This window comes from Amblyomma mixtum, chromosome 3 (genome assembly GCF_055824585.1).
Source record: "Amblyomma mixtum isolate Tamu chromosome 3, ASM5582458v1, whole genome shotgun sequence".
NCBI classification, from domain to species: Eukaryota; Metazoa; Arthropoda; class Arachnida; order Ixodida; family Ixodidae; genus Amblyomma; species Amblyomma mixtum.
In genome coordinates, this window is record NC_143014.1 from 142124435 (window position 1) to 142150213 (window position 25779).

The following is a 25779-nucleotide window of genomic DNA, read 5'->3' on the forward strand; positions in this document are numbered from 1 at the left end:
TCTGCCCTCGAGTTGTTTAATAGGCCTTAGAGTTTACGGTCGACTCGCGTACTTTTGTTGTATTGCTGCCCCTGCTGAGTCAGAAATTGTCGATGACGCATTACAAACGGGTTGAGCCTACCGCCATTCGGGTAGCGAAATGCAGCACAGCTGCATGCATGCTAGCCTGGTTCGGTCAACCTCTCTGGCCGATGACCCAGTCTGCCCACTACCTAAGCATCACGCGCTAAGAGCCAATACTCTTCTTTTTCTATTGTTTCACACTATATCGATCGTTCGTGTTGAAGCGAATGAGCTAATCAGATTTGTTACCTGCGTGGACATTTGAGCCAACGCGGCGAGAGAGAGAGAGAGAGTCAAATGGACGCCGGGAACGCCCGTCAGCAGTCCGGTGGTTCCCTCCCCGTCATTTATCGTGGGTGTTGCGAGAGGGCCGCCAAAAACACGCTATCTTATCGTCGCGAGCCGCCAAGAATTCCCCCTGCCGGCAGGTACGACAGCGCCGTAGTGCAGCGACATCCCCGGGCCGCGCGCGCTCTCGCTGCGCCTGGTCTTGGCAGGCGCCGGAGCACGGTTATCGCAGCGCACAGGCGGAGCGGACGCATGCCGACGAGGCTCCGGTATGTCATTGTTTCCTCTCCTGCACTGCCTAGCACTCGCCGGCAGCATTGTTCGTCTGCGGCCGGCCCGACACACATGCGCCTGCCGCGGGCTTCGCTCGGCGCTTCTTCGCACGTGTGCCGCAGGCCTCTTGGGCCCATTCCTGTATAGGGTCCGGTGTATAGGGTGCCCCTGAAGCCAGTCGAGGCACCCTCTACACATTTCTTCGCCGCTTGCCGCTGAACCCGTCGGTTCAGCTGGCCTTTGGTTGTGGTGCCGTTGTGACGCCGCGGAACTGACATTCGAGTTTCATTTTTGCGTAGTCGAAGACTCTCACCTAATGGGTGCTGCTTGGCGATGGACGAGGATCGAAGCTATCGGCAGATCGGTGCAGTTATGTACTCCTGTTCCGGACAATCGGCCAGCCCTAGATTTGAACTCCCAGATCGCAGCTCTAGAGGAGCGTTGCTAGCCGGTGTATTGTGCAAGCTGCGTGTTGGGGGGCGGGACGCTCTGGCTTTGCGTAACTGCCGGCAAACGATCCGCTTGAGTGCGAGAGCGGCTTTTCCGTGTTGGTGTTTCCCGCTGGAGTCCCTTGCTTTTGAGTGGTAGAAGCATGCTGCTACGAACGGTTTAGAGCCGCGAGAAGAAATATTTCGAAAAAAAAAAAAAAGGAACGCACCCGACGCTCTGTACCAGACTACACAAATTTGCCATCTGTGGGCCGTCTCTTTGCCGGAACTTTTATTATCTTTTTTTTTTACTCTGCGGGAGAGAAAGGGAAGCGCTCTACTTACCGCTCGGAATGCTGTCGTATTATTTCTATGTAATGTACGCTGCCAGGGGGGGATGAAACAAATTGTAAAGAAAAGTGTCTGTTTCCACGGCTGACGCTCACATAGTTGATGTCATTGCTTGTGGCTCCGAACATGCCGTTGCTTTAAATGGCAAAAGTTTGCTTGTTTTTTCTTCCTCTTCAAACACATGACAGTTATGACGTTGGCACGATAGCTTTTCTTAAGTCTGATTTGGAATTCGCTTGCTAGAACGAAAGAGTATAAGAGCTACAGGACAAAGATGAGCCTCGCGTTTCGTGAGTTTCTTCGATGCGTATGCAGGAGGACAAACGTGAGCGATTATTCATGAAAGCGAAGGTTGCGAAGCATATACTTGCGCAATCAGCACCCGAACTTCACGTCATGCTGCTGATTTTGCGCAGATATACGTTTCTGTTCCGTATTAGGTTCGAAGGATTCCTTTGGCAATTGTGAGGCTATCATGATGATGCTGTCATGAAGACGCATATTGCTTGTTTCCTGCTTTAAAAAGATCAAACGGGCATGAACGCAACATTTTTTTTTTTTTTTAGACAGCTTACTTGCTTCTCTGTCATGTTCCGCGTAATCGCCACTTGCGGCATTCTGTGTCGGGAAAAGACAGTAAGCCATGCTGTGTATGCCATTTTTCTCTACTGGAATTCGCTTTATCGTGTTCAGTTTGTGAGTCATGTGATGGGCGATCAGTGTATTTTTTCTTCATCAATGTTTTCTCTTTGTGCCAGGACTATTGAGTTGAACACTCGGAAAGTTCTTGCGTAACTACAGCAAACTGGCACGCCACATAGGCGGGAGAGCACTCATTTCTTTTGAGAGATTCACCATCATTCGGATGAATTATCTCGAAGCATAGAGATCGTGCTAGATTCGGAAATGCCACCGCTTATTTATTGCAGGAATCTTAGGTTAATATTGCCTCAGATATAATGCGCATTCATACACGCTTGCCAAATCGCAAATGCCGCGGAACACATTCGCCCCAATGGCCTGCGTGGCTTCTTCCGGAACAAATGTCAAATGAAAATTTCTGTGGAATCCTGACCTTTGATGTAAAAGAAAAAAAAAATGTCCGCGTTTGCTAACGTATACGCTGGAATTTCAGCAGTCGGGGCGCCTGTCACTCGATCGTCGGTATCTGCCAGCCCATAGAGGCGGTTGTCCATGAGAGACTGCACGATAGAGCATTTTCCGAGAGTATATATATGGCTGGCGATTGTGCGCAAACCATACGCGCGTTCAGAGCGCCAGCACTTTGCCCCCCCCCCTACACTTCTCCAGCGGAGTGCGAGCTGCAGAAGCAGTGGGTGTTCCACGCACGGTGATGCGCTGCTCTCCCTTTCTTCTTCTCTTTTTCCCACACGCCAGCTTCGATGCGACTTCGCTCCCTGCGCGAGAGGCGGGGGAGGAGGCACACAGGCAGCGCGAGCCCGGGGTGGCCGGGATATCACTGAACAGGAAGGAAATCTGACCAGCGGCCCGGCCGTCTTCGGCAACCGACGGTGACAATGGCGGACGTGCGTCAGCTCCAGCCGGCTTCTATGCCTGACCAGGCGGCCAACGACAAGTGTGAGTCCACCACGCATGGCGCAGCTCGCGGCTCTTTGGCATTCTTGGCGTCCCTATAAATGAACGACTCTCGCTCATGCAGCGGGACAGAGCAACAGCCAAATGCTTCGCATACTGCTCAAGCTATTGCGCTGCGAACCTGAAAGTTGCGTGCGTAACTGCCGCGTGTAGTGCTGGAGTTCATTCTCTGTAGTGAATTCACGGCCCCCTCAAAGAAGCCGCGCAGTTTACGTTCACCGATATCTATTAAGTCGCGCACAGGGAGTAGCGCGCGGCGAGGTTGTTTTCCTTTTTCCCACGTTCGCGCGCGTTTGGTGCGTTCAGGCGGCGTAGGCCGTTGTCGCACTGCAACAAGTTCGACAGGTAGTCAGGGCGAACACCGGATGTCCCCTCGTATATGCACCAACCTCAACTATGCGTCGGCTGACTTGCGCTGTTGGTCCCCTACGAATTGTGGGCTTTCTTTCCGGTATAGAAGAACGTCGATTTGGGCTAGATGGTGCATTATTTGAGACTGAAATGGCAATAGCGCTACAGCGAGACATACACAAGAAAGACTGACAAGATAGCTCATGTCCTGGGTCAGTCTTTCTTGTGTACGTCTTATTGCAGCGCTATTGCCACTTCAGTTTCTTTCCGGTATGTGGCTTCTCTTGAAGTTTCCGCGGGTAATCCAGTGAACCTGATAGAAACGAAATGATTGAGTTTGATTGCGTATGTTTTCGTGACAGCAATGCCGTGTCTTTAGATCCTGACCGTACACGGGAGTATCCCAGCGAAAAAGAACATCCACATAAGTACAACTGCATGATATACTGCTGGAATATCTTCCCTTTTCCCTGTTGCTTTCGTTACTGTGGTGTTAGGAGGGATGCTTATAGGGCGTGTTAATTGGTACAGGTTTCGCAAGTATTTATGAGCTGCCATCATATGGCGCTCGGCTGCTGATCCGAAACTCGTGTTCGATCCCGGCCGCTGCGGTCGCATTTCGATGGAGGCGAAAAGCTAGAGGCCTGTGTGATGTGCGGTACCAGGGCATGTTAAGATCCCCGGGTGGTCGAAATTATCCGGAGCCCTCCACTATGCGGCGTTCCTCATAGCCTGAGTCGCTTTTTGACGTTAAGCTCCATAAACCAAACCAAACCAAACCGAACCAAACCTCGGAGATGAGCGAGAGCGCCTTTATTGTAACCCCAAATACGACGCCAAAAGTCCACTCTTGCCTAGATGTGCCTAATCAGAAATGTCCGGTATATATGAAGAAGCGAGGATGTTGGCATCCAGTTCGGCCACTAAACAGGGCGCTTGCGAGCTGAGACGTGGGGCGGAGACTGGAAGAGGGCGGCTTGGGCACTTGTGAAGACCAAAATGCATCATGGTTATCGCGGTTACCCCCACAGTATTGGCAGGGAGCCCTCCAAGGCTTCCCTGTATGTGCTTTATAGTGGGCGCTCTGAAGGAGGAGGGGGGGGGGGGGGGGGGGGGTTGAAGGTCGTAATAAAGTTATTGCTGTCGCTAGTTCGCCCCATTGGAGGAGGAAAATTATGTCAGTGTTTAATGGTGCATACATGCGCTTAGTGCTACATAAGTAACGAAAAAACGTTCTTTTGTTGGGAATGAACTGTGTACGAATTCGTCCCTGTAATGATTTTCATAGTGTCACCTGTGCTGGCTGAAAGTTCCATAGCATTGGCTCAGAACTGTTGTGCAGTGCCTATTCCTTCTATCTTTTTGTGCCACCGCCTCTAAAGCTGCAATGCTGCTCGTCAAAACGCAAGGTCAGAAGGAACACCCGGCGCCGCTGTGCGAAGGAACAAGCGCTTCCCTTCATACATGTAGTGTTAACGAGATAACGTTTCGCACTGGAGAGCCAGTGATAACAAATGCAGGGGGACAGAAAAAGGATGTGAATGAATATAAACAAAAGTAAAATTGACGGTCTGCACAAAATTGTTCGGTTCCTGCTCTAAAAGCGTGCTGCTGTCCATCAACGCCAAATGTAGCTAAGCTGAAGCTACTGAGGCGTTGTCTGTTCGTCATTAGTTTGCCTTGCTGCTCATTTCGCTCGGATATTCCCTTTCCGCAACATCCCGGGACCTTTTATCAGCGGCATTGTTCTCTATCCGCTCGAGTTATCGGCTGTGACGAGTCCGGTTCGTTATTGCCGCGTCGGGGCAAACCGCGCTTGCGTCCTGCTGCACGCTTTGACAGAAGACCTGGAAGGGTCCTCGCTGTTCTGCCTGCATGCGACAGCAACTTGCCATTCACTAATACGGGGCAGGGCTTGTTTCATTAAGAATGACGCGGAATGTTTAATAGGAGTAGCGTATACTAGCTTCGGGAAGCGTTCGAGGTGCCCTCCTCCGGCGTACGCTCTTCCGGCAGCTGTAAGCGGATGACATCGCGCGGCTTGCAGCACAACGACTGTCATGGGATACGCGAGCAACAACTGCAGAGTAGTACACTCAGGCCTAGAGAGGAATTAGCTGAACATTTGTGGCTCACTTCTGGAGCGCGCGCCACGTGCGTACACAGATGAGCGGTGCGCGCAGTTTTTTCGAAAACGCGTCCCACGCAACGAGCACGCCAGGCGCGCACTGAATTCAGCGGCAGCGTACGCGCGGCCACGTCAGGGCGCATCGCGCAGCTGTGCGAGGAGGAACAGGCGGTGCATACGAAGCAAATCAGTCGACCTGCCTTCCACGCCCATGCACTTCACTGTTTCAGGGTGAGCGAAAGTGGCGTAAATATGTAAGCTTGACATTGCCTTGTACGGATATACGTTTTGCAAGCCTACGAGGAAATTTTTTGAGGCCACTTGCAGCGCAGCACCATTTGCTCGTGGATGTCCGCATCGTGCGAGCAAAATTTGTTCGGTATTCAAGAGGCAGCGGAATGGCTGACAGGCGTCGTGTATGTCACTGCTGAAGTAGTAAGAGCCAAAGAGAAATTGCTGAAAGCAGCAGTGTTATACTGTCTTGTTTTTTTTTTGTTGTTGTTGTTGTACCCGTGTGTCTTTAAGCTGGCTTAGACAGCTTAAAGATAAGCGGTGCACTCGACATCGCCACTGCCGTTTTAAGAGGAATATTCTCTCTCGTTACATAGTGATCTGAAAAAGGAGTCTGAACAAAACACCTTTATTTAAACGTTTTTTTTTAATGCTAAACCTACCAAAGCCTCGCAGCTTCTCATAGCACTAAACGAACATGCAAGACTACTATGCTGATGTTAGCGCAGAGCGTACGTATATGCTTAATTGCATGCCCCTGCCGTATGCGTTGCCACTGTGTTGAAAGTCGGCAGTGCTTCGGGTACAGTGCTTTGTGCTGCGGTGGCGTCACAGTCACTTCCGTGATCGATGTTAGTGCCTTCGCATTCTGTGCGCATCTCACTTGGGTCAATTTCGCTCGAAACAAGTGCCAGATGTTCCAGCCCTGCGGTTTTTTTTTTTTTTTTTTTTTGCGCGCAGCAGCGTGTTCTGCATGCAGTACACGAGAAAAGAACGAACGGATACGAACCACTTTTTTTTTTCAGTGTGTACATGGGGTCCCGGTTCACCTAAAGCTTTTGCGCTGAAATCTCGAAAGCCTAGATAAATTTTCGAGGATATACAGCTCTGGGTATGAATATCTCCGTGGTTTTCGTAAAATACAGGCGTTCTAATTGCGAACTTGCAGCTTCTTGTCGTGCATGAGAAGCTTTAGTTTTCTATGGCAAGGCAGGGTTTTACAAGTTCTCCAACGTTGAACCCTGCTATTGTTGTTGTAGCGCTTAAATTCGCGTTTACTCGAGAATATATCTCGCCATGTGACAGAAAACAGACAAGAGCGATACTGTTTGTTTTCTTGCTTCCTGATTTTAACAAATTAAGAATTTAGGCTTTCTTAACTCTTGGTGATGTGGACCTCATGCGTTGCAAGTAGCTTTGACTCTCAGCGGACATAGTACTGCAGACACTTCTTCCCATTCCATTGCGAAGTGTCTTCCGCGTAGATTGAATTATCAGTGACTACCATTGTATTTACGACACTTTGGGGTGTGCAGCTATGCATATCTTGTTTGTTTGGCTTCGATCGCCATGCTTTGTGTCTGTTTCCTGAAAAGGGAACGTCAAGCAGGTTACAGTGAAAATGGCAACATTTGTTTGTTTTGACGCGCAATAAGTGCACTGAAGTAGGCGTTCTTTTGTCCCAAATTGGTAGCCGTCGTCACTATCAAGGTTGCACAACTTTCAGTGAAGCAATTCTTTGTGGTATATATTTATATATGATGTATAAAAAGTGATTACCAGCCTTTTTTGAGTGTACTACAACATTCGAAACATGCGGCTTTTAAAGCACGCGCGAGGTACAGCAATAGCTTAAAGTACCAATGCAAACAATGGGGGGGGGGGGGGATATGCTCTGTTGTTTGTTTGCATTGGTCCTTTACGTTATTCTTGTACCTCGCGCGTGCTTTAAATTAAAAGCTGCGTGTTTCGAAGGCTCTGTAGTACACTCGAAAGGAGCTGGTCCTCCAGTCGAAACGTCGTTTTTCAATGTCTAGTGATTTTTTCATCTTATATATATATATATATATATATATATATATATATATATATATATATATATATATATATATCTATATATATATATATATATGCACACACATACATAGTCGGGACTCATTTATATGATCTTTTTAGTTTCAGAGCGCCGCCGCGGTGGCTCAGTGGCTATGGTGTTCGGCTGCTGACCCAAAAGACGCGGGTTCGATCCCGGCCGCGGCGGCTAGAATTTCTTTGGAGGAGAAATTCTAGAGGCCCGTGTACTGTGCGATGTCAGTGCACGTTAAAGAACCCCAGGTGGTCGAAATTTCCGGAGCCCTCCACTACGGCGTCTCTCATAGCCTTAGTCGCTTTGGGACGTTAAACCCCATAAACCAAACCCTAAACCAAACCAGTTTCAGAGCAAAAATGTCCATAAATCAAGTTAGTTGTCCGTAATTCTAATCATGAAAAAAAAAGCGCTTTATGATTACAGACAGCTTCTGTGCATGTTGGCAGGTATACTCAAGTGGAAGCGCATGCATCCCTTAATCGCTGCACCACTGCGCCTGGACTGGTATGACGACTCCCAGGAATCTATGAATGTAAACTAGAGAATGACCAATTCGGCATATATGTACACTAACCCATTAACGCTATCGCGCCATATATCCTTAAGGCGGAGCTTAAGTGTCCTCTCCAGTTTATCGCCCAATTCGCGGATCTTTGTCTGCACCCTGCTTACCTTGAAAATCGTGCCTCGAACCGAAACCGAAGTGAGAACCGAATAGCTAGCGGACCTAATTCGCATTTGATCTGACCAACCTAAATCGTCCGTCATTTTTTTTTTTTTTTGCGACCTGCGGAGCGCAGTCCCTGCGCATACGCAGGGGGAGGTTTCAGCGTGTGCGGTTTACGTAGTTTGGAGTGGTTTGGATTTGCCAAGGTTAGAGTAGGAGTCTTTTTCGGTAGTTGGTTTCGGTTCCATGGATGGTTGCTTCTTCGAAGTTGAATGTATGGTCTGCATCTTCGAAATGCTCGGCTACCGGGTTGCGTTCTCTTGCGAAGTTGCTCATGTCGTCCTTGTGATGACGTATTCTTTTTTTTTTTTGTACCTGCATAGCTTTCCTTGCGGACTTTGCGCACAGATGAAGGTAGCCAGTAACGCAGTTCCTGTAAAGCACATAACTGCATGCGCCCTCTCGGTGCAAGCACTTATGTCGACAAAACAGGATAAGTACAAAGGAAAAGGCATGACGCATGACTGGTAGGTCAGAGTTTTTTGTAGTGCTGAAGAAACGCGCAGTGATCGTAGTTACGTTGCTGGTTGAAAAGTGATAAGGGTCGCAACGAAAAGGCAAGCCTGTGCATTGCGAAGTGTCGGCTGGAGGTTCGCTGTTGAGGGCTACACTGCCCGTTTGACGTCATCGTCCGTCCGCCCGCTTACAGGATACGTTTCCAGGTCTGCACGTGGCGCTTTTTAACACTCCGTGGCACGTCCACAACCTGTGCAGCCAAGGTGTTCACGGTAGCACTGCGCAAGTCTCCGGGCTCTGGCCTGGGCCTGGGCATCCTGAAGGACGGCGGAGGACCCTCCGAGCCTGGTTTCGTGCGCGTCCACGAGCTCTACCCGGGACAGCCGGCGGAGCTCTGCGGCCGGCTCCGAACGGGCGACGTGATTCTCAAGGTCAACGGCGTTCGCCTGCTCGGCAAGAGTACAGCAGTCAGTATACAGCTCTGTCTGCGCTGGGAGCACGTACATGATCGGCAGAGAGGAAGGCATCAAAAATCTGGAGCGGTTCACTTCGTGCGGAAAGGAAGGCGTTTTATTTGCTTAGAAGCAGTTCGAAAATGTCTCATTTCCTGCTAATCTACACATGGCCAAAGATAATTTCAAGCAGTGGAAATAAATTAACGTTTTTAATCTCTGAGTCTTAGCGGTTCGATTCGCTCCTGCTACTCTCTCGCTGAATCTGTCTGGTGCAGTATGATCAGTGATGCTGATTATGAGAGGATGATTGCGAAGATGATGATATATGTGCTGAGGGATTTTGGTGAATTACTCGTTGTCTTGTGGAGCTCGAAACACGCATTTTAAACATTACCACTTCGCCTTAATTAGGCTCTTAAAGTCGTAAAAGTGTAATGTGCGATTTACAGATTACGTCTTCAGTGAGTGATCATCGATTTTGAAAAGACATTTTATTCCGTCGAAAAACCAACTGCCATGCAGGTATTGCGTAACTAAGAGCTATATGTAAAGACACTGGATAATGTCTATAGGGCCTGCACAACAACCATGGTCCTTCACAGGAAAAATCATAGAATAATAATCAGGAGAGCTGTGAGGCACAATTTCTCCTCTGCTATTCGCCGCGTGTTTGCAAGAGGTCTTCAGAGGGCTGGACTGGGAAGAGCTGGGGATAGAAGTCAATGGACAGCACCTCAGTTATCTCCGACTTCCTGGTGATACTTCTCTGCCAAGTAACTTGAGGATGGAATTGCAGCGCACGGCTGAGGACCTAGCGCGCAAAAAATAGCTGCTAGGCTAAAAATTAATATGAAAGGAACTAACGTAACGTTAAGCAGCCTGGGAAGCAGTTCACGATAAGAAGCCAGGTATTGGAAGTGTTCAGGGAATAAGGCTGTCTACTGCAAGTAGTTACTGCGGATCCAAAACATGACAGTGAAATAGTGAAGAAAATAAGAATGGAGTGGAGTGCATTTGGAAGGTATTATCATGCCATTAAAAGCAACTTATGAAGAGGAAAGCGTACAATAGTTGTATCTTGCCATTACTCACCTTATGGGCACGAACTTGGAGGCTAACGCAAATGCTTTAAACTAAAATGTCGTCAGCGCAGCCAGTATGGAAATGAAAGCTATAGTGATAGCGTTAAGAGGCAGAATGGAGACCAGAGTGGGTAAGCGTACAAACAGGACTTAACTACAACCTAGCTGAAATCAACAGCAATAAATGTGCATGGGCAGGGCGTGTAACGCGAAGAGCAGATAGCCAGTCGTTAGTTAGGGTAACGTAGTGGATTCCTAGAGTAGTTAAACGCCGCAGGGGGCGGCAGAGCGTCAGGTGGGCGGAGGAAATTAGGAAGGGGTCAGGGGTAGGGTGGCCGCAGCCGGCGCAGGACAAGGTCGTTTGGAGGTCAGTGGGAGAGGGCTTTGTCCCTCATTGGGCTTTAGCCGGCTAATGGTGCTGAAAATTGAACTTTACGGATATACTAGTTACGACCCCATTAATGTATTTATTTCATTTCTTTTGAATTCTCAAAGCGCAGGTCTTTTTTAAAATTTCCTGCTTGCGAACTGTGGACGACAAAACTCAGGGAGCAGCCGTTAAATGCAGTCAGCATTAAAATAACCGCTGAATGCTGGTTTCCAGTGATAAATTTTTTGTTGTCCTAGACCTTGGTATGGACGCAAGTGAAAACTCCTCTGAGACATCCTCTCAGTGTGTCGTGTGCCACAGTTAGAGGCGCATCTCCTCTTCAGTCTTGCACTTGAAGCCTTTTAATGAGCGATATGAGTTATCGACACTTCTAGTAGCGCCACAGCGCGCAGTGTTTAATATGACGCCAGATGGCGCCTTGGTATTACGTGACCTGCGTCACGTCAGCCGTATACAGTCACATCAGTCGCGTAGTCAGTTCAGCCTCATAGGTAGCCATCGCCTTCATCCGAGAGCGATCCTTCTTATGGCTGAATTCATGACTTAATTGGTTGAAAATAGAAATCCTAAAAGCATTTGAACTAAAATATTGGTAGGGATACTGCTGAGGAAATGCAGCTGCGATTGCTAGTGAGAGTTCGGGAAATACTCATTTTGGGGGATGACATTAAATAACTGTTTCTGCATCTAAAAAGCCGTAAGTGCGTCTCTTCCTGGAAAAATTACTGAAATGAGTATATTCTCAGGTTGATGTATCAAAAATGACATCGTCTCTTTAAAAAAAAAAAAGATTAAAATGCACCTGCCAAAATTATTAATTTGCTCGTTCATTTCTTTATTGCCGCGAAGGGGGCTGCGACACCCGCATGAAGCACAATTGTACATGTTCCGGGGCACGTTTGTATTGTGACTTACTCCTTTTCATCCAGCCGGGTTAAAGTGAAAGTGTTGCCTGTAGCTAATTTCACTGTGTCATTAGGGCGGTCCGAAAACGTTTGGTCATTGTTTGTAGTGACAAATATTGACAGAAGCATGGAAGTCGTGTTATGATTTGACCTTTGTAATGCCGGATGAAAATGTACGGTAATTCATATTGTGACAAAACCCGATGTCTCGAAACCTTATCGTTTCCTTCACGAGCGTGTGACTGTGGAAGAAGTGCGGCGAGGCTTTTAAAACACGCGCATGGAGGAACTACTGCGACCGCCAGGTCGCCGACCTCAAGTCATACGTGTAGGCACGAGGAAGAGTTCCGAAAAAGCGATTAACCTTTCCCCGTGTCTGACGAATATGTCAGTACTCAAGCGACAACCTTCTACGCGGGTTCGGCTTCGGTCTAGCTGCGTCTCGCCCGCAGTCACACCTGATGAAAGAACCGAGTACGTTTAGAAGCGTTGGGTTTTGTCACAAGAAACTTGTCCGGCTTTCCTTTCCTTGTTTATCAGTGTATTCCCAACCACCCAGACTTCCGTTGCATGATTTTTTTTTATGTCCAGCCTCTTGTTCGTTCTTTTTTTTTTAAATTTTTTAGCAAGCGTTAGAGATACTCAGGGCTGCGTCCGGCCTGGTGACCCTCACTATCTACAGGCAGCAGCCTGAGGAGAATGGCAACTTGTCGGTAAGTGTTTATATGCAACTAAATCTAATTTAATTTTAATTTTTTTTTTTGGAATGAGAGAAATACAACGAAGCGTTCTTGTTCCTCCTTCGGGCATTTCTACCGCCATGTTGTAGTCTTAAAACAAATTGTCGGGATTGATAAACGTGCGCCTTCTCTGCTAAAAATCGTAAAGTAACGGTGAAGTATTGCCTCAACGTAGCTGATCTTGCCCACGCTCCCCCACTACCTCCAACTTATTTTCCCTGGCGTTTCAATCGCGATTTTGGAGCGGGTGCCTTGGCGATGTGTTATATATTGGTTATCGCATTCTAAAACAGCACGTTGAACAGTGGCGTAATATGATGACACAGCAATGAAACTAGCAAATCCACCCGTGTTCGTAACTATGCGCAATGCCTACACCTGTTGCGACGATCATCTCTACTCACGAGCCGCGTTTTGGTTTAGGGGCCGCCGCAGCGTATACGTGTGCGCTTCTTCAACCGTCTTTACTTCCGTACCACTGTCACTCAAGTTGCCGTTCTTGTCGTTGCGTTGACGGCGGATTCGTGGTGTTCGTTCCAGGCGAGCCAGAGCGATTTGAATCACTGTTGCCGGACGGAGCCCGAGGGCAGTGCGAAAAAAGAAGATGCCAACTCGACGCGCCCGACGAGCTGGCATGCTCGACCTTTGTCGTCCTACCTCGGCACGAGTGTACTGAGCGACTCGACGGCTTCCCTATCCTCCCCGGAACCGCCTCTCTACGCGAACCTACAACTCGTCGCCCCGCTGCCCAAGCCGAGGCTGCGCAGGAGCCAAGCGCAGCCGCCGCCCGCAGTGGTGCGCGACCTGGCGGAGCCCTGCGACTTCGATGTAGTGACGGACGGCAGAGTGTTTGGTGACTTGCACAACGGTGATCTTTGCGGAGAGAAGCTGCCACACGAAAACGCCGCTGACGAGCCGCCGTCTCAGTGCAGACGCCACAACTCCATGGGCGCGCCGGTGACGGGCAGGTCTTCGAGCAGCTCAGCGATGCTGCTTTTCGACGATGCGCTCAACGGCCTCGAGAGGCACGGCTCTTCACCTACGGTGCGATCGTGCTTCAACAGCGCCATGTTTGCGGACAGCTGCGGAGACGACGACGTCGGCCTCACGCGCTGGCGAGACACGGTGCTCTTGGAGGAGTCGGACGACTCGGGGCTGACCCACCTCAGAGGTCCCGTAGAGGCCGGTCACGCCGGGGAGGCCAAGCTTATCGACGCTCCGTCTCTGGAAGTACGTATGCAGGCCTGCCTTGCGATCTGTTCCACTATATTTTTCCTTCAAAAGCATATGCGTTTAATGCCACGTCAACAGGGACGCTCAAATAAATCCTGATAGGAGAAAGAGTGCGTACTGCTTCCGGAAGGACGGGACGAGTAAGACGAAGGCAGCAAGTGCGCTACTTTTGCTGGGTGGGCTGAGGCGAAACAAGGCTATAGGCTTCCTGCGGTGACCTGTTTACAACTGGTAAAAGTAACGTTGGTACCACCGCCGTTCATTCTCAAGACACGGGCCTATATTTATATGCTAGTCCATTTTAGCTTTGTGTGCTTATCTGAGTGCCCATTCGGGCTAACCTAATGGCTTCTCAGCAACTGTTGGTTTAGGGTGAGCAGAACTAAAGTAGCCGGAGCACCCACGGTGACACAGCTTATTCTGAAGGACGCGAAAAAAAAAAAAAGAAACGTCCACGTGTAAGCACCGATCCTTTATGCAAAGGTGGCAATGTGACAACTTGTTTCTCCCGGATCTTAGGCTTCATGAAACGCGCTATGCATTTCAGCAAAGTTCTCAAAGCACGCACTTTCCACCGGCTCCACCACTGGCACAAACCCTTTTGTGCTCTGGCAACACTGGAGTCGAGCTCCCGCAGCATTTCCGGTTTGAAGTGAGATATAACTAGACATAGCGGCACTATCCATGTGAGGCGCTTGTAGTACAAAATATAGAGGTCTTCGGCGCGCAGTTTTTGTTTGCCGGCTTGCTTTGGACATGTTTCATTGAGTGGATTAAGAACGCGTTCGGCATGCGCTTCCCTGTCGAGCGCAGAATCACACTGCACGCAACTAACGCGTGTTTGAGCAAGAAAAACGCAGGGTACCAATGCAACGCCTTTGTTCTTTTTTTTGTACCTTTTGTGCCCGGCTAGGTGCTGCAGTTTCAGTTGATTACGGCGGAGGCCCTAGCAATTACGAACTGTTCATGAACACGTAATGCTCAATCCATTGGAAGGAAAAAGTTTAACTTCCAGCTCGTGACCGCAGCTTGCATTACGAAGATGGCCTGTTTGTCACATCCGCACTTTTGGTTCAGCGTATGCAAACGGAGACGCAGCGATATTGGATTGAAATAAATTGGATGGATGAATGAATGGATGGAAGATGGGAGGTTCCCCTTTGAAACGGGGTGGTGGCAGATGCCACCACACACTCTATCACACTCGGCTTTTTTCCTTTATATTTCTTTACAGTGTAATAAATTGGTCTGTAAATTCGTCATTTTCTATAAATACATTATTAATCCTACACTTCTAACCTTATGCCACCTCTCTGCTTTAGAGCCACCAATATTGCAATCGCTTTTTGCTAACTTCCACGGCAGATTAATCCACATGACCATTGTTATCTCTAAGCCCTAGGGCCTCAGGGAGAGTGACTGTGCCTTCTACGACATCCGGATGGATACCACCACATTCTAGCATAAGATGTTCAATTGTTTTTACAGATTTACCACGCACAGCACGTTTAATCTCCTTGGTTACATTTCTTTTTTAGCTGCGCGTTCTAAGGCACCCTGATCGAGCTTCAAAAAGTAGGGAACTGCCTCTTGAGTTGTCATAGAACGATACGTTCCTGATCTTCCTTTTCCAATTTCGAAATAACTCTACAGTCTGCTTCTTTTTCATTGGATTAATCCAGTGTTTGCCTTCTGCGTCTGTTACCTGTCGTTTCAAGCTTTCTTTCTTCCTCCGTCCTCGTGTCCGGCATACTTACTGGTTAGTTTTCTAGTTCTTTTCCGCCACTGTGAGTCAACGCTTTTTCTGTATAAGTATTTAAGTACCTTGGATGCCCACCTGTTATCGTCAAATTTCCTCAGGCGTTCTTCATATAATATTTTACTCTGAGCTTCCCGTGCTTCGAACAATGTACAGCCCATATCCCCCTGTACTGCCTCGTTTGTGGTTTTGCCGTTGGCATTTAGTGCTAGTCTTCCAACAGCTCCCTGATTTATTTTTAGTCTCGACTGAACTTTTGCCTTTAGGCACAAAACTGCATTTTCGAAAGAAAGCCCTGGCACCTTTATTCCTTTCCAAATACCTCTCAGTACTTCATACGTGTTGTACCTCCATGCCCGGTGTTTCATTATGGTGGTTTCTTTTCTTCCTTTTGCCCCAACAGTCTGTTCGCGCCTTTCCATGTACACCTGTCCTTCGCTTACCCATACAGCGAGTTATTTGTATTCGGCCCCTCTATGTATTTCATGACCTTGTATTATAAGTACCTGATCAGTTGAATCGTGGAAAATCATCACACCTGGCCTAATGGCGCTAAAAGTGAAGCCTAGAGCGTATCATTCGTCTCCACAAGATTTAACCAGAGTTTGTAAGTCATCCTGGCTATCTGCTAACAGTACAATATCGGCTGTATACATTAAACTGGGGTGCCGGTGCTGTACGACCTTTCCGCCTAATCTGTATGGCAGATCATAACCTAGATTACCTTCTGCAGCCTTCTTTCCATATTTATCATGCTTCAGCCTAGTGATTCCACCTGGTTATTAAAGCGGGAACCACTTTTGTCAACAAACCGATGCTCCTCTTTAAGCCTATAGGAGTGGCAGAACCGTCACTCTAAATAAAAAAAAATACAGCAAGTTTATCGCTCATATATTTCCTTACAGTCAAGATGAGGCAAAGCGAAAGCCTGGTACAAAGCCATTTATGGCAAGTGAATGTACTGGAAAACGCAGTAACAACGACGAATTCACTCCGAAGCGAGGGGTCCTTCTTTCAAGCGCGCCGCCATGTTGGAAACTATATTTTAGCGTACTCAAGAGTCACGTCCGTCGCGAAATAGCGCGCGTAATGCGAGAGTACGATAAGGCTTGATTCGAAATACCATTTGGCGCATGCGCACTAAGAAGCACGCTATTTTTTTGCGCACGCTGTCGCTCTGCGTATGTCTGCGTACCAAAACTGCGCCAGGAATTTATTAGGCAGTAATGTTAGAGCTTTCCGTAAAAGCGAGAACCTGTTCCCAACCATTTCGTGCTTCTCGTTGACGGCAGTGATTTTCGCAGTGGAAGATTTCAGGCCCGTTTGCGATCCCGCTATTGCCTCTGAGCTTGGCTGTCTGGCTACATGAAATATTCACTCGACGTTTCGAGCTGGTAATGAGCACCGCGGATAAAGAGAGGTCACAAGCACTGTCGCGTCTGCACCAGCACCAGTACAAACACCGCGCCAAAGAATCCGGGAGCTTCTCCGCTGGAAGCGTTTTGAGAAATATTTACTGCCACAATCTGCCGGATTTGTTCGCAAACAGAAGGAAGGACCTCAGAACTTGATCAGATTGTCGCCGGTATAAACCTCGAAGACGCTGTGCTCATTTCTAAGCTCGAACCATAATGTTATCGGGAACTGACGGGCGGCGTTGTCGATAAGACCGCTTTAGAAGTAACGCTCCCGTCGCCATCGCAGCATTTCACTCATGATAGGATATCGGAGCTTTCTTGTTTCATTCGAGACGCAGGCGTTAACAATATGTTTCATAGCATGGGTTTTGTAGTTCCAAGCAAGGCTAAAAATCCACCAGACATTGCTCTCGACTCTCCTCGATTTCTTCGAGAAAATTTACGCCTCTTTACTGGGTCATCCAAAGTGATTTAAAAGAATATTTTTAGAAAAAAAATTTTCGGGACAGGTGACTGCCTTTAGAACATCGTGGAGGAGTGCAGAACTATCGTGAAAAAATTCACACCGAATTCCTTTTTTCTCCCTCAACGCTTCATATTTTTCTGAAAAGTGTCTAAACATTGTTCTCTCGCACAGAACAGCAAATAAATGGCAGTTCAGAACTTGTCATATATTTTAGTGCAAAATTTTAACGCGAAGTGCGCCATTTATGGAACTTCTAAAGAATTTATAGCTTTTTTTTCTGACCATTAGAAAACTCTTTTTAGACTGCCTGAGACCTTCGCTATTTATTAAATATGTTTAGAGACCCAAGTCTAGCCGACAGAGTTGCCAAAAAGTGCAGCGTATTCGGCTGTAAATTTTGTATTCAGTTTTTTTTTTAAATACGAAAGATTGCTCATCTGACAGCCAATGTTATGGGTATCTCGTTCAGAGATTTTTATCATAGTGACTTTTGTTTTAGACGACAAAAAAAAAAAACCCTGAAGTTGAGTGCCCACACCACCGCTATTCGTGCCTGCCGCTTCACAGCACATCACGTCGGCAGCACTGCTAGAAATCTGTCGCGTTACCCGAGCGCACAGACGTTAATCTTCCCCTCCCAAAGCGTAGCCGGTAGCAGCACTTCTCACGAGTTGCGTTTGGAAGTGTTTACACGATCTGTTGCGTGTGCGCACGGCGCCAACTGACTCGGGCGTCGGGCACAGCCCACGTGACCGCCCCAAGCGTCGAGCCTCTCGCCGTCGCTGCCTCTGACTATTCCGTCCCAGCTCTCGCCCGCAGCTGACGCTTTTTCTGGTCTCCTGGGATCTGTAAACGCATTTGTTCATGCATTGTAATACAGTCCTTACCTCAAATACAGGATAAGTCATCTTGCTTTGTCAATGTTACGTACAGTTAAAGTGTTGATAAAGTTAGCTTTGTGCCACGTATTGAGACGTAGGTTACATGTCAAAGTAGCCCCAGTAAATAAATGTGATATAATTGATCGAACAGCATGCATTGATAGCAATTTCTTCCAGAAAATGAGTTCTCGGAGTATTGCTTTGCATGAAAAACAAAAACAAAACAAAAACTGTGGCCGCATTTACCCCTATAGGGGCTTCGTAGCGGATTTTCATTAACTCTTCCCCTACCACGCCCGAACGCAATTTCAAACACTTCCGCGTCGTTCTTGAATGTGCTGCACCATATGCTTTGAAGCTAGAAAGCCAATTAATGTTATCTTTAGTTTGTCTTTTTTCCGCGTCGCGGTGATTTTTGAACCGCTTGTGAAAACTGCGGAGTGTAGAAGTTGAGAATGGCCGCCTCGGCCAGCGTGGCGCGCGCCAAAAATGGGGTTGTAGGCCGCATAAGCATTGCCTACATCGGATTTAACATCTTTACAAGCGGGGCATCTGGTTATCGCCTATATTCCTTGCTCTTTCCCGCTCTTATTTTCGATTGTGTGGAAGGTCCTGAATGGCTGATACTGTTTAGCTTTCCTCTGAGTACGCGTAAGAAGCCACTGGCTGTTTCCAAGCTCACATTTCCTATTGAGAGCAAGTTGTCTAGTGTTTTTGAACTAGTCCGCCATCACCGTTGCACGCACTTCTGCTGTCTTGCGACTGGAAGCACCAGCTTTGTAACTTGATATTCCTTGTGTTGCATCTCGTGAAACTGAGATTTCCGCATACAATGAGTGGCATTCAATACGATTGTGAAATTTAATTGGCGAAAATTGCCTTGGCACATAGAAAGACGCGTTGTGTTGATGGCATGCCTTCATTTAAGCAATGCCAGGCACGTGAACCGACCCGTAAGACTTGTCCTCGAAATTAATGGCCCAGCTGTTGGGTAATAGACAAAGTTTGGTTTGGTTTCTGAGGGTTTATCGTCCCAAAGCGACTCAGGCTATGAGTGACGCCGTAGTGAAGGGCTCCGGAAATTTCGACCACCTCGGGTTCTTTAACGTGCACTGACATCGCACAGTGCACGGGCCTCTAGCATTTCGCCTCCACCGAAATTTGACCTCCGCGGCCGGGATCAAACCCACGTCTTTCGGGTCAGCAGCCGAGCGGCATAACCACTGAGACGCCATGGCGGCTTACTAGACAAAGTGAAAATGCAATACAATATTTTCTACTTATAGCCCTACCTGTCTTTATACATATGCGGCTGGGCAACATTATATTTTTATTTTTCTCTTCCCACACTAATATCTATTTTATGCATAAATCTTGCTGAGATAAATCTTGTGTAGCTGTGGGAAGCCATTATCTGGCCTTCCTTGAAAGTTATTTTGTTAACAGTAAATAAATCTGAGCTCTTCAAACACCTCATTCAAATCCCAAGTTGCGCTAGGTTTTCGTTCTTACTGCTAAATTGATTTTTTTTGTAACGGAAATTACACCATTTCGGCGACGCTTGCCCTTACAAAAGAGATAGGCGGCGCTAGCTTGCCGGCATATGCAGAGAATCTTCATGTTTCCAGAATTAAGAGGCTATCCTTGCGTATTTTGGAGCCCCAGAAGCACAAAGCACAACTGTACCATTACGCACACCTTTAATCCAAGTTTTATTAAAGGGGCTACGCTTTTTCAAAAGGCTACGAAATTTTGGGAGCGTTCTCTAAACCCGATTATAAGGCATATTGAATGAAAATACCCTTGAACTACGGCAGAATTCTTACTCGCATTAGCCGGACCATTAGAAGCCACGCGAAGAAGCAAACTTATTAATGAGTTGAGGCGTGGGTTAGTTGGTTGATTACGTTTGATGAAACAGCGCTGTGTCTGTCCACTTCTGTCTGCGTCCTCGTCCCTTTGGCAGTTTTATGAATCGTGAAACTTATTAATGCTTTGACTTATTAGTGGAGTTTACAAGCAAAAGCATGCTTCCAAAACGGGAGCGCGATGGGCACGTTGATTGTTCGTGTACAAGAGGTGGTTGGCGCAATTTTGTAAAATGTTCAGGACAGGCCTCCCTCTGACCGGCACGCGTTGGCCTTCTGCAGCGTGAGAATGATGAGGCGCACTCAGCACAACGTGCCTTCGCTGCGAAGTGGGGCGCACGCGGGTTGCGCGCTCCTGCGACGCTGCAGCAGCGCTATGCATGGCGGCGTTTCGCCTCAGCAGGTGACCCGGATGATCGGGACGCAACACGTGCCGCTTTGCAGATCGAGTGCGTGTCGGTGAAGCTCAACCGGGGCTGGCACACCAAGTTGGGCTTCAGCCTCCAGAACTGCGATCCCAGCGCTCGGGACACGCCCAACGCCCCCGTCGTCAAGGCTGTCTACGCGGGGAGCCTGGCCTCGCGAGACGGCCGCATCCGAGTCGGCGACTTCCTCGTCCAGGTATGCGCACACGCAGCACGTCGGGCAGAGGCAGCGCCACTGCTGTGAGGCGAGAGGAAAAACAAAATGTGCGCGGAGGTCGGCCCTGGAGGCTGCTAGCGGACCGGCGCAAGGCGAAAATAATTACTACACACGGCGCATTTCAATGCGCTACGTGAGACGAAGAAGCACCTGCTGCCTCTAACTTTTGTTCCACTTGCAAGGCCCACCGATTTTGAACGAAAAGGAATGTGGATTCACTTAAAAGATGCGTTTCAGCTGTCTTAGCAGACTACATTTTTTTTTCTTAGCTGTGCTTTTGAGAAGCACCCGCAAAACATTGAGTGTGCAACTGACGATGCCTGGGCTGCGGCGCTTGTCGGTAGCACTGGTGTTGCGTGTTTGTATAGGTACTACCACCAGTGTGAAAGGGACTAAAGCTGTAGCGTTCAGTTAATGGTTACTTCATAGTTATGCGTGACAAGCACACTTTTTCCGGTTTTCTAACTAGGTTTCCTCTTGGCGTATAATACCCAGAGTCGTTTCAAACTTTTGTAAAGAAATGACCAAAAAAATTTGTTTTACTTGCTTGGCGTCAGCTCGGGAAAGAACAGAAACACAAGTGAAGGGAAGAAGGACAAAGCTTCGTACCCTCACTTGTGTTTCCGTTGCTTCCCGAGCCGACGCCAAGCAAGTTATGTACAGGGTCCTTCAAAATATGTGCGAACACGGCGAAGCGTGCCCGCGCTCCGCGGAACGTCAGCGCATCCGGCGCGGTCGCGCATCGAAACAATGTGGCGCATGCGCACAGCAGACTGGAGGCGGTGCTTCGTGTCGTCTGCTACAGCACGGAAGCGCGCCGTGCTTCCGTGCTGTAGCAGACGACACGAAGCACCGCCTCCAGTCTGCTGTGCGCATGCGCCACATTGTTTCGATGCGCGACCGCGCCGGATGCGCTGACGTTCCGCGGAGCGCGGGCACGCTTCGCCGTGTTCGCACATATTTTGAAGGACCCTGTACCTACCAGCTCATATTCAACCAATCTTACGAAAAAAAAAAATCGTCTTCTTGTGCAGACTGGGAGTTCCCTTTCATATTGGAGACACCTGTACTTTTCTTCGTAGCGTAATCGGAGTTATATAAGACCCTTGTTTCACGACAGTTCATCGTGGCGGCGCTCTGTGGTCGCACGAAGCACGAATTCAGTCGCTTTTTACCAGTCTTCGATCATCGAGCATCTTGAATGAAGTTGCGTTTCGAAACGATGAAGCGTGATGTGAAATCTCTGATGCCCGCTTCGACACAAAACAAAGTACTCGTCTGCTTCTTCGTACTCATGAGTCTGTTACCGGGATACGACAGTTTTAAGAAAGCTCAAAAGGCGTGAATTAGTGGACATAAAGCGCACAGAAAGACACGGATGGGAGAAGATGACAGATAAATGCTTACGACATAGAAATGAAATTTAGTTAGGTATGGGTCTGGTCTAGTTTGTAACTCACAAAAGACAGGGAATGAATTATGCCATTTTTTAACCGCTACGGCCGTCATCACAGCCAGCCGTGCCATCCGGCAGCGCTGGCTGCTGCGGGTGTCACTGATAAGCGACCTCTTACACATGATATGACACGTCTTCAGTTTTGCTTTTTTTTTTTCGGAATCCGGCCGGGTTACGAAATCCTCGATGTATAGAAATGACACGAAGCTATGCGGTGAGAATTTGTTCCTGCTAGCTGGCTTCTTAGCAAACAGTCTGATACCAGGTGTTTCAGGAAAGGCGAAGTCATTCGCAAAAATAAGTTTTTTTGAGGTAAAAATATGGCTTTTTCAGCATAGTATTACCAGTGTTGGCGAACACCAGAAAACCGGTGAAAACTGGAGTAAGCTGGTTAACTAAATAACTTTTTAACTCGCAGAGTTAGGCGCCTAGTTGCAGTTAGAGATTTGTGGCCGGTTGTGAGTAATAGCCATATCAGTTTTTAGATTTTCGAAAATGTGATCACAGCTGGCGCATTGACTCGACAAAATTTGGCTTTTGTGACTAGTTACGTGCACTGGAAAGGTGGCTTGCCTGCACACTTTTCGAAAGCGCATGTATTTTGCCACGGTGTAGCAAAATTTTGTCGACCCGCAGCGCTGAGGATAATCGCGTTTTCGAAATTCTAAGAACTGATATGGCTATTAGTAACGACCGGTTACAAATCTCTAATTGCAACCATTTGCCTAGCCTTGATAGTTAAAAAGTTGATTGTCAGAAATGAGTTAACCTGCTCACTACTTAAGACAATTCACCGGCTTTCCTGTGTACGCCAACGCTGGTAATACTATGACGGGATTTTTACCTCAAAAAGCATATTTTTGAAACTTATTTAGTCTTCTCTGAAACACCTGGTGTAGCCTGTTCTTGTACATAAACGCCTGCAATAAATACTACAATACAAAAAAAAAACAACTAAAGAAGTAGCGAAGCAGGCTCCCGACTGAAAGTTCAGCGATTCAAATCCCCGCTCAGGTGGTCTTTTTTTTTTTTGGCTGAAGCTTCTCAATAGAAGGAGTAGATCCATTCCTGCAGTGTGTGTGCTCTGCACTTTAGGTGGGAGGAGTGTGGCGATTCTGGAAAATAGAGAAATACGAGACTTGCGTTTACTCCATCGAAAAGGCGTTCGCAGCAGTCCGAATATATATATGAAATAATTGTTCTCTTTTTCTCGCAAATCCAAGAGATTTCGAATTGCTCAGTTCCTGGTCCGAATATTGATGCGTTTAACTCGCTCTTGATGCTAGTTGCTGAATTTCTGAACGGCCCTGTCTGTTGAACGCAATTAACACCAGCTTACTTCGAATGCCGCTTTTATTCACTGCAAAACAGTTCTTTGGTTCAGTTCAATTATACACTGGGCATGTATTTCCTGTTTACAGCTTACGAGTGATATTAGCGTTTAATATAAGACTGCCAGAGCAATGTTGTTCAGGCTCTACCACGTCCTTTGCCACCCCTTACCCCCCCTTTACCGCTATTTTTTTTTTAAATTTTGGACAAAATGATTGCGTATTCTTATATCGTTTACAGGTGAACGGCTGCGACTTCATCGGGCGTTGTGCAAAGGATGCCGTGGATTACATTAAGAAATGCAGGGGCATGCTTCAGCTGCTATTCATCAGGTGCGCCGAGGACTCGGCATCTCTTCTGGTTACGCGTTGCTAACTACGTTTTGTTTGTTTTGCCACTGCGTAACGTGCCTCTCCGTTCGTTGCTGCTTCCAGGGTTCACAAGTCGGACGCTGCGATTGACAGTAGTGAACAGGACAAGTGAAGAACGCGTTCAGCTCTCACATCATTTCTCCCCGACCTTCTTTTTTGTTATTCTCATATTTATAAACATGTTGCTGAAGTACCTCATTGTACAGGTCAGTTTAATTTCAGCCCTCTGCACTTGAGGAAACACCGACGTTATTGGAGAGAGATAGAATAGAGCGATCCGATACCGTGATCGCCTTCCGCGCGCCGCCAGTGCGCACACACTGATTGGTCCCGACGCAGCAGGCGTGCGCGCAGCTGGTGGGCACCTGGCAGCCTCAGGGCGATCTGCGCATGCGCAGTGGCGCCCCGCGGTAGCGGATCGCGGATCGCCCTATGCATAACTCTGCATTGATAGTCACATCCGTCGTTCCTGGTTCTTGTAATTTTTTTTGTCAAGATAGCCAAGAAGTGTTACGTTAGTAGAATTATGCTTACAGAAGATGGAAGAGGAAGAAAAGGAGATTTAAGTAAGTTTCTCTTGCGGCCTTGTACGTAAAACGCTTTTGGGTTGGTGCGTTGGTCAAGCATGAGATTGTTGTGCGGTGTCATATTCAAAGTCGTTTCCGGGAAGTCGCTATACAGTTGCCTTGAAATTAGCTTTGTACCCTTTTGCCGACGGCCCACTCTTCTAAGGAAAACTTAGACGGATAATTCGTCGAATGCGGCAACCAACAGAGTCCCATTCGAAGAGCGGATAATTGGTGAAATCGGTCCACCCGTCCAAGAAAGTCGAACATGATTCAAGAGGATGTTCCGTAGAATAACCAAAACTGTGGGCAAAGGGGAGGAGTTGTAGTTAGCCAGACTTTAGTTTTCTTGTTGCCGTCTCATACTTTTTTTTTGTAAAAAGAAAATGAGCAAAAGACGGACGTTGTCTTGGTAGTCTCACGACTAAATTAATAAAGGAATGTGAAGGTCAAAAGGTAAACGTTAAGGACAGCCTATGAGAGTCCAAAAAACGCACAGGCGTAATTATTACTTTATTTCCCTGGTTATCGTGCGCGCAAAAAAAAAACAAAAAAAAACTTACCCCAGTGATAAAAGCAAAGAGTTCGGAGCGATTCAGGTGTGCAGTTTCCCCTAAGGAATATTGTCTAGCCCGCTAGCAAAGTGCACGCGGGCATCGTAAGCTATTTTCTCTTATGGCTGTTTTGTTCTAAGTACAAGTGATAAGATCGTTTTGCGTGCTATAATACACTGGAAGAAAACTGGGTGACTGTCTTGGTTTTCCCGTTTTATTCTGTCCTAGCAGGAACTAAAGCTAAATTATTTTCGCCCGAGTGACAGAATAAACAAAGAAGGTGCCGGTGACTTTGTCATGTGAAGTCACAGTTAACATTGGCAAGGCGTCAGTGAAGTCATACATGAGAAATATGGGCTACGGCATTGGCCTGTGCGGTACTGCCGATGAGGGCGGCGAGGTACGCACGTTATGGCGTCATGACGGACGAGGTGGAGCAGGGCTGAAATTTCATGAAGTACTGTGACCTCTCGACACCCAAACCTCCGTTCCCCTTTTTCTGGCTACGCCCCTGACCGTGATGTTCACATTTCGCTGTATGCGGGTGTAAATCGGGTTCCTTCGAAGCTCCAGAGTCAAGAAAAAGGGGGCGCAGTAAATGGAAGAAATGAGCAGTAAAGAGGCCTGTGGATATTTGGCCCCCATCACGCCACAGTGCGCGTCACGGGTCTTCAGCTTATCGAGAGATCGACGGAGCGAAGACCGCCAGTCAAGTGCTTCAAATTGTTCCTCAAGGACTTGGCGGAGAAGGGCGGAATGCTGGTGAAGGCGTGGAAGCTTTTCCCTTGCTGAGTGTCGCATTTTTTTTCTTCGGGTCTTGTTCAATTGGTTGCATGGTCTCAGGTCAATTGTCTTTCGCTAGACACTACAAAAGAAT

The 25779-nt window shown here is 47.7% G+C and overlaps 1 protein-coding gene across 2 annotated transcripts; it reads left to right on the forward strand.

The window, feature by feature from the left end:
- Positions 1-485: 485 nt before the first annotated feature.
- LOC149352194 (uncharacterized) lies at positions 486-23976 on the forward strand. 2 transcript variants are annotated; one of them, XM_089581349.1, is made up of 8 exons: positions 486-620; positions 2802-3002; positions 9042-9250; positions 12243-12329; positions 12897-13586; positions 20426-20602; positions 23652-23743; positions 23846-23976. In XM_089581349.1, the coding sequence occupies exons 2-8, from the start codon at positions 2942-2944 to the stop codon at positions 23892-23894; spliced, it is 1365 nt and encodes a 454-aa protein (XP_089437475.1). In that variant the 5' UTR covers positions 486-620; positions 2802-2941; the 3' UTR covers positions 23895-23976. The 2 variants fall into 2 exon arrangements, with proteins under 2 accessions (XP_089437475.1, XP_089437476.1); XM_089581350.1 differs by having other exon boundaries at positions 9042-9214.
- Positions 23977-25779: the final 1803 nt, after the last annotated feature.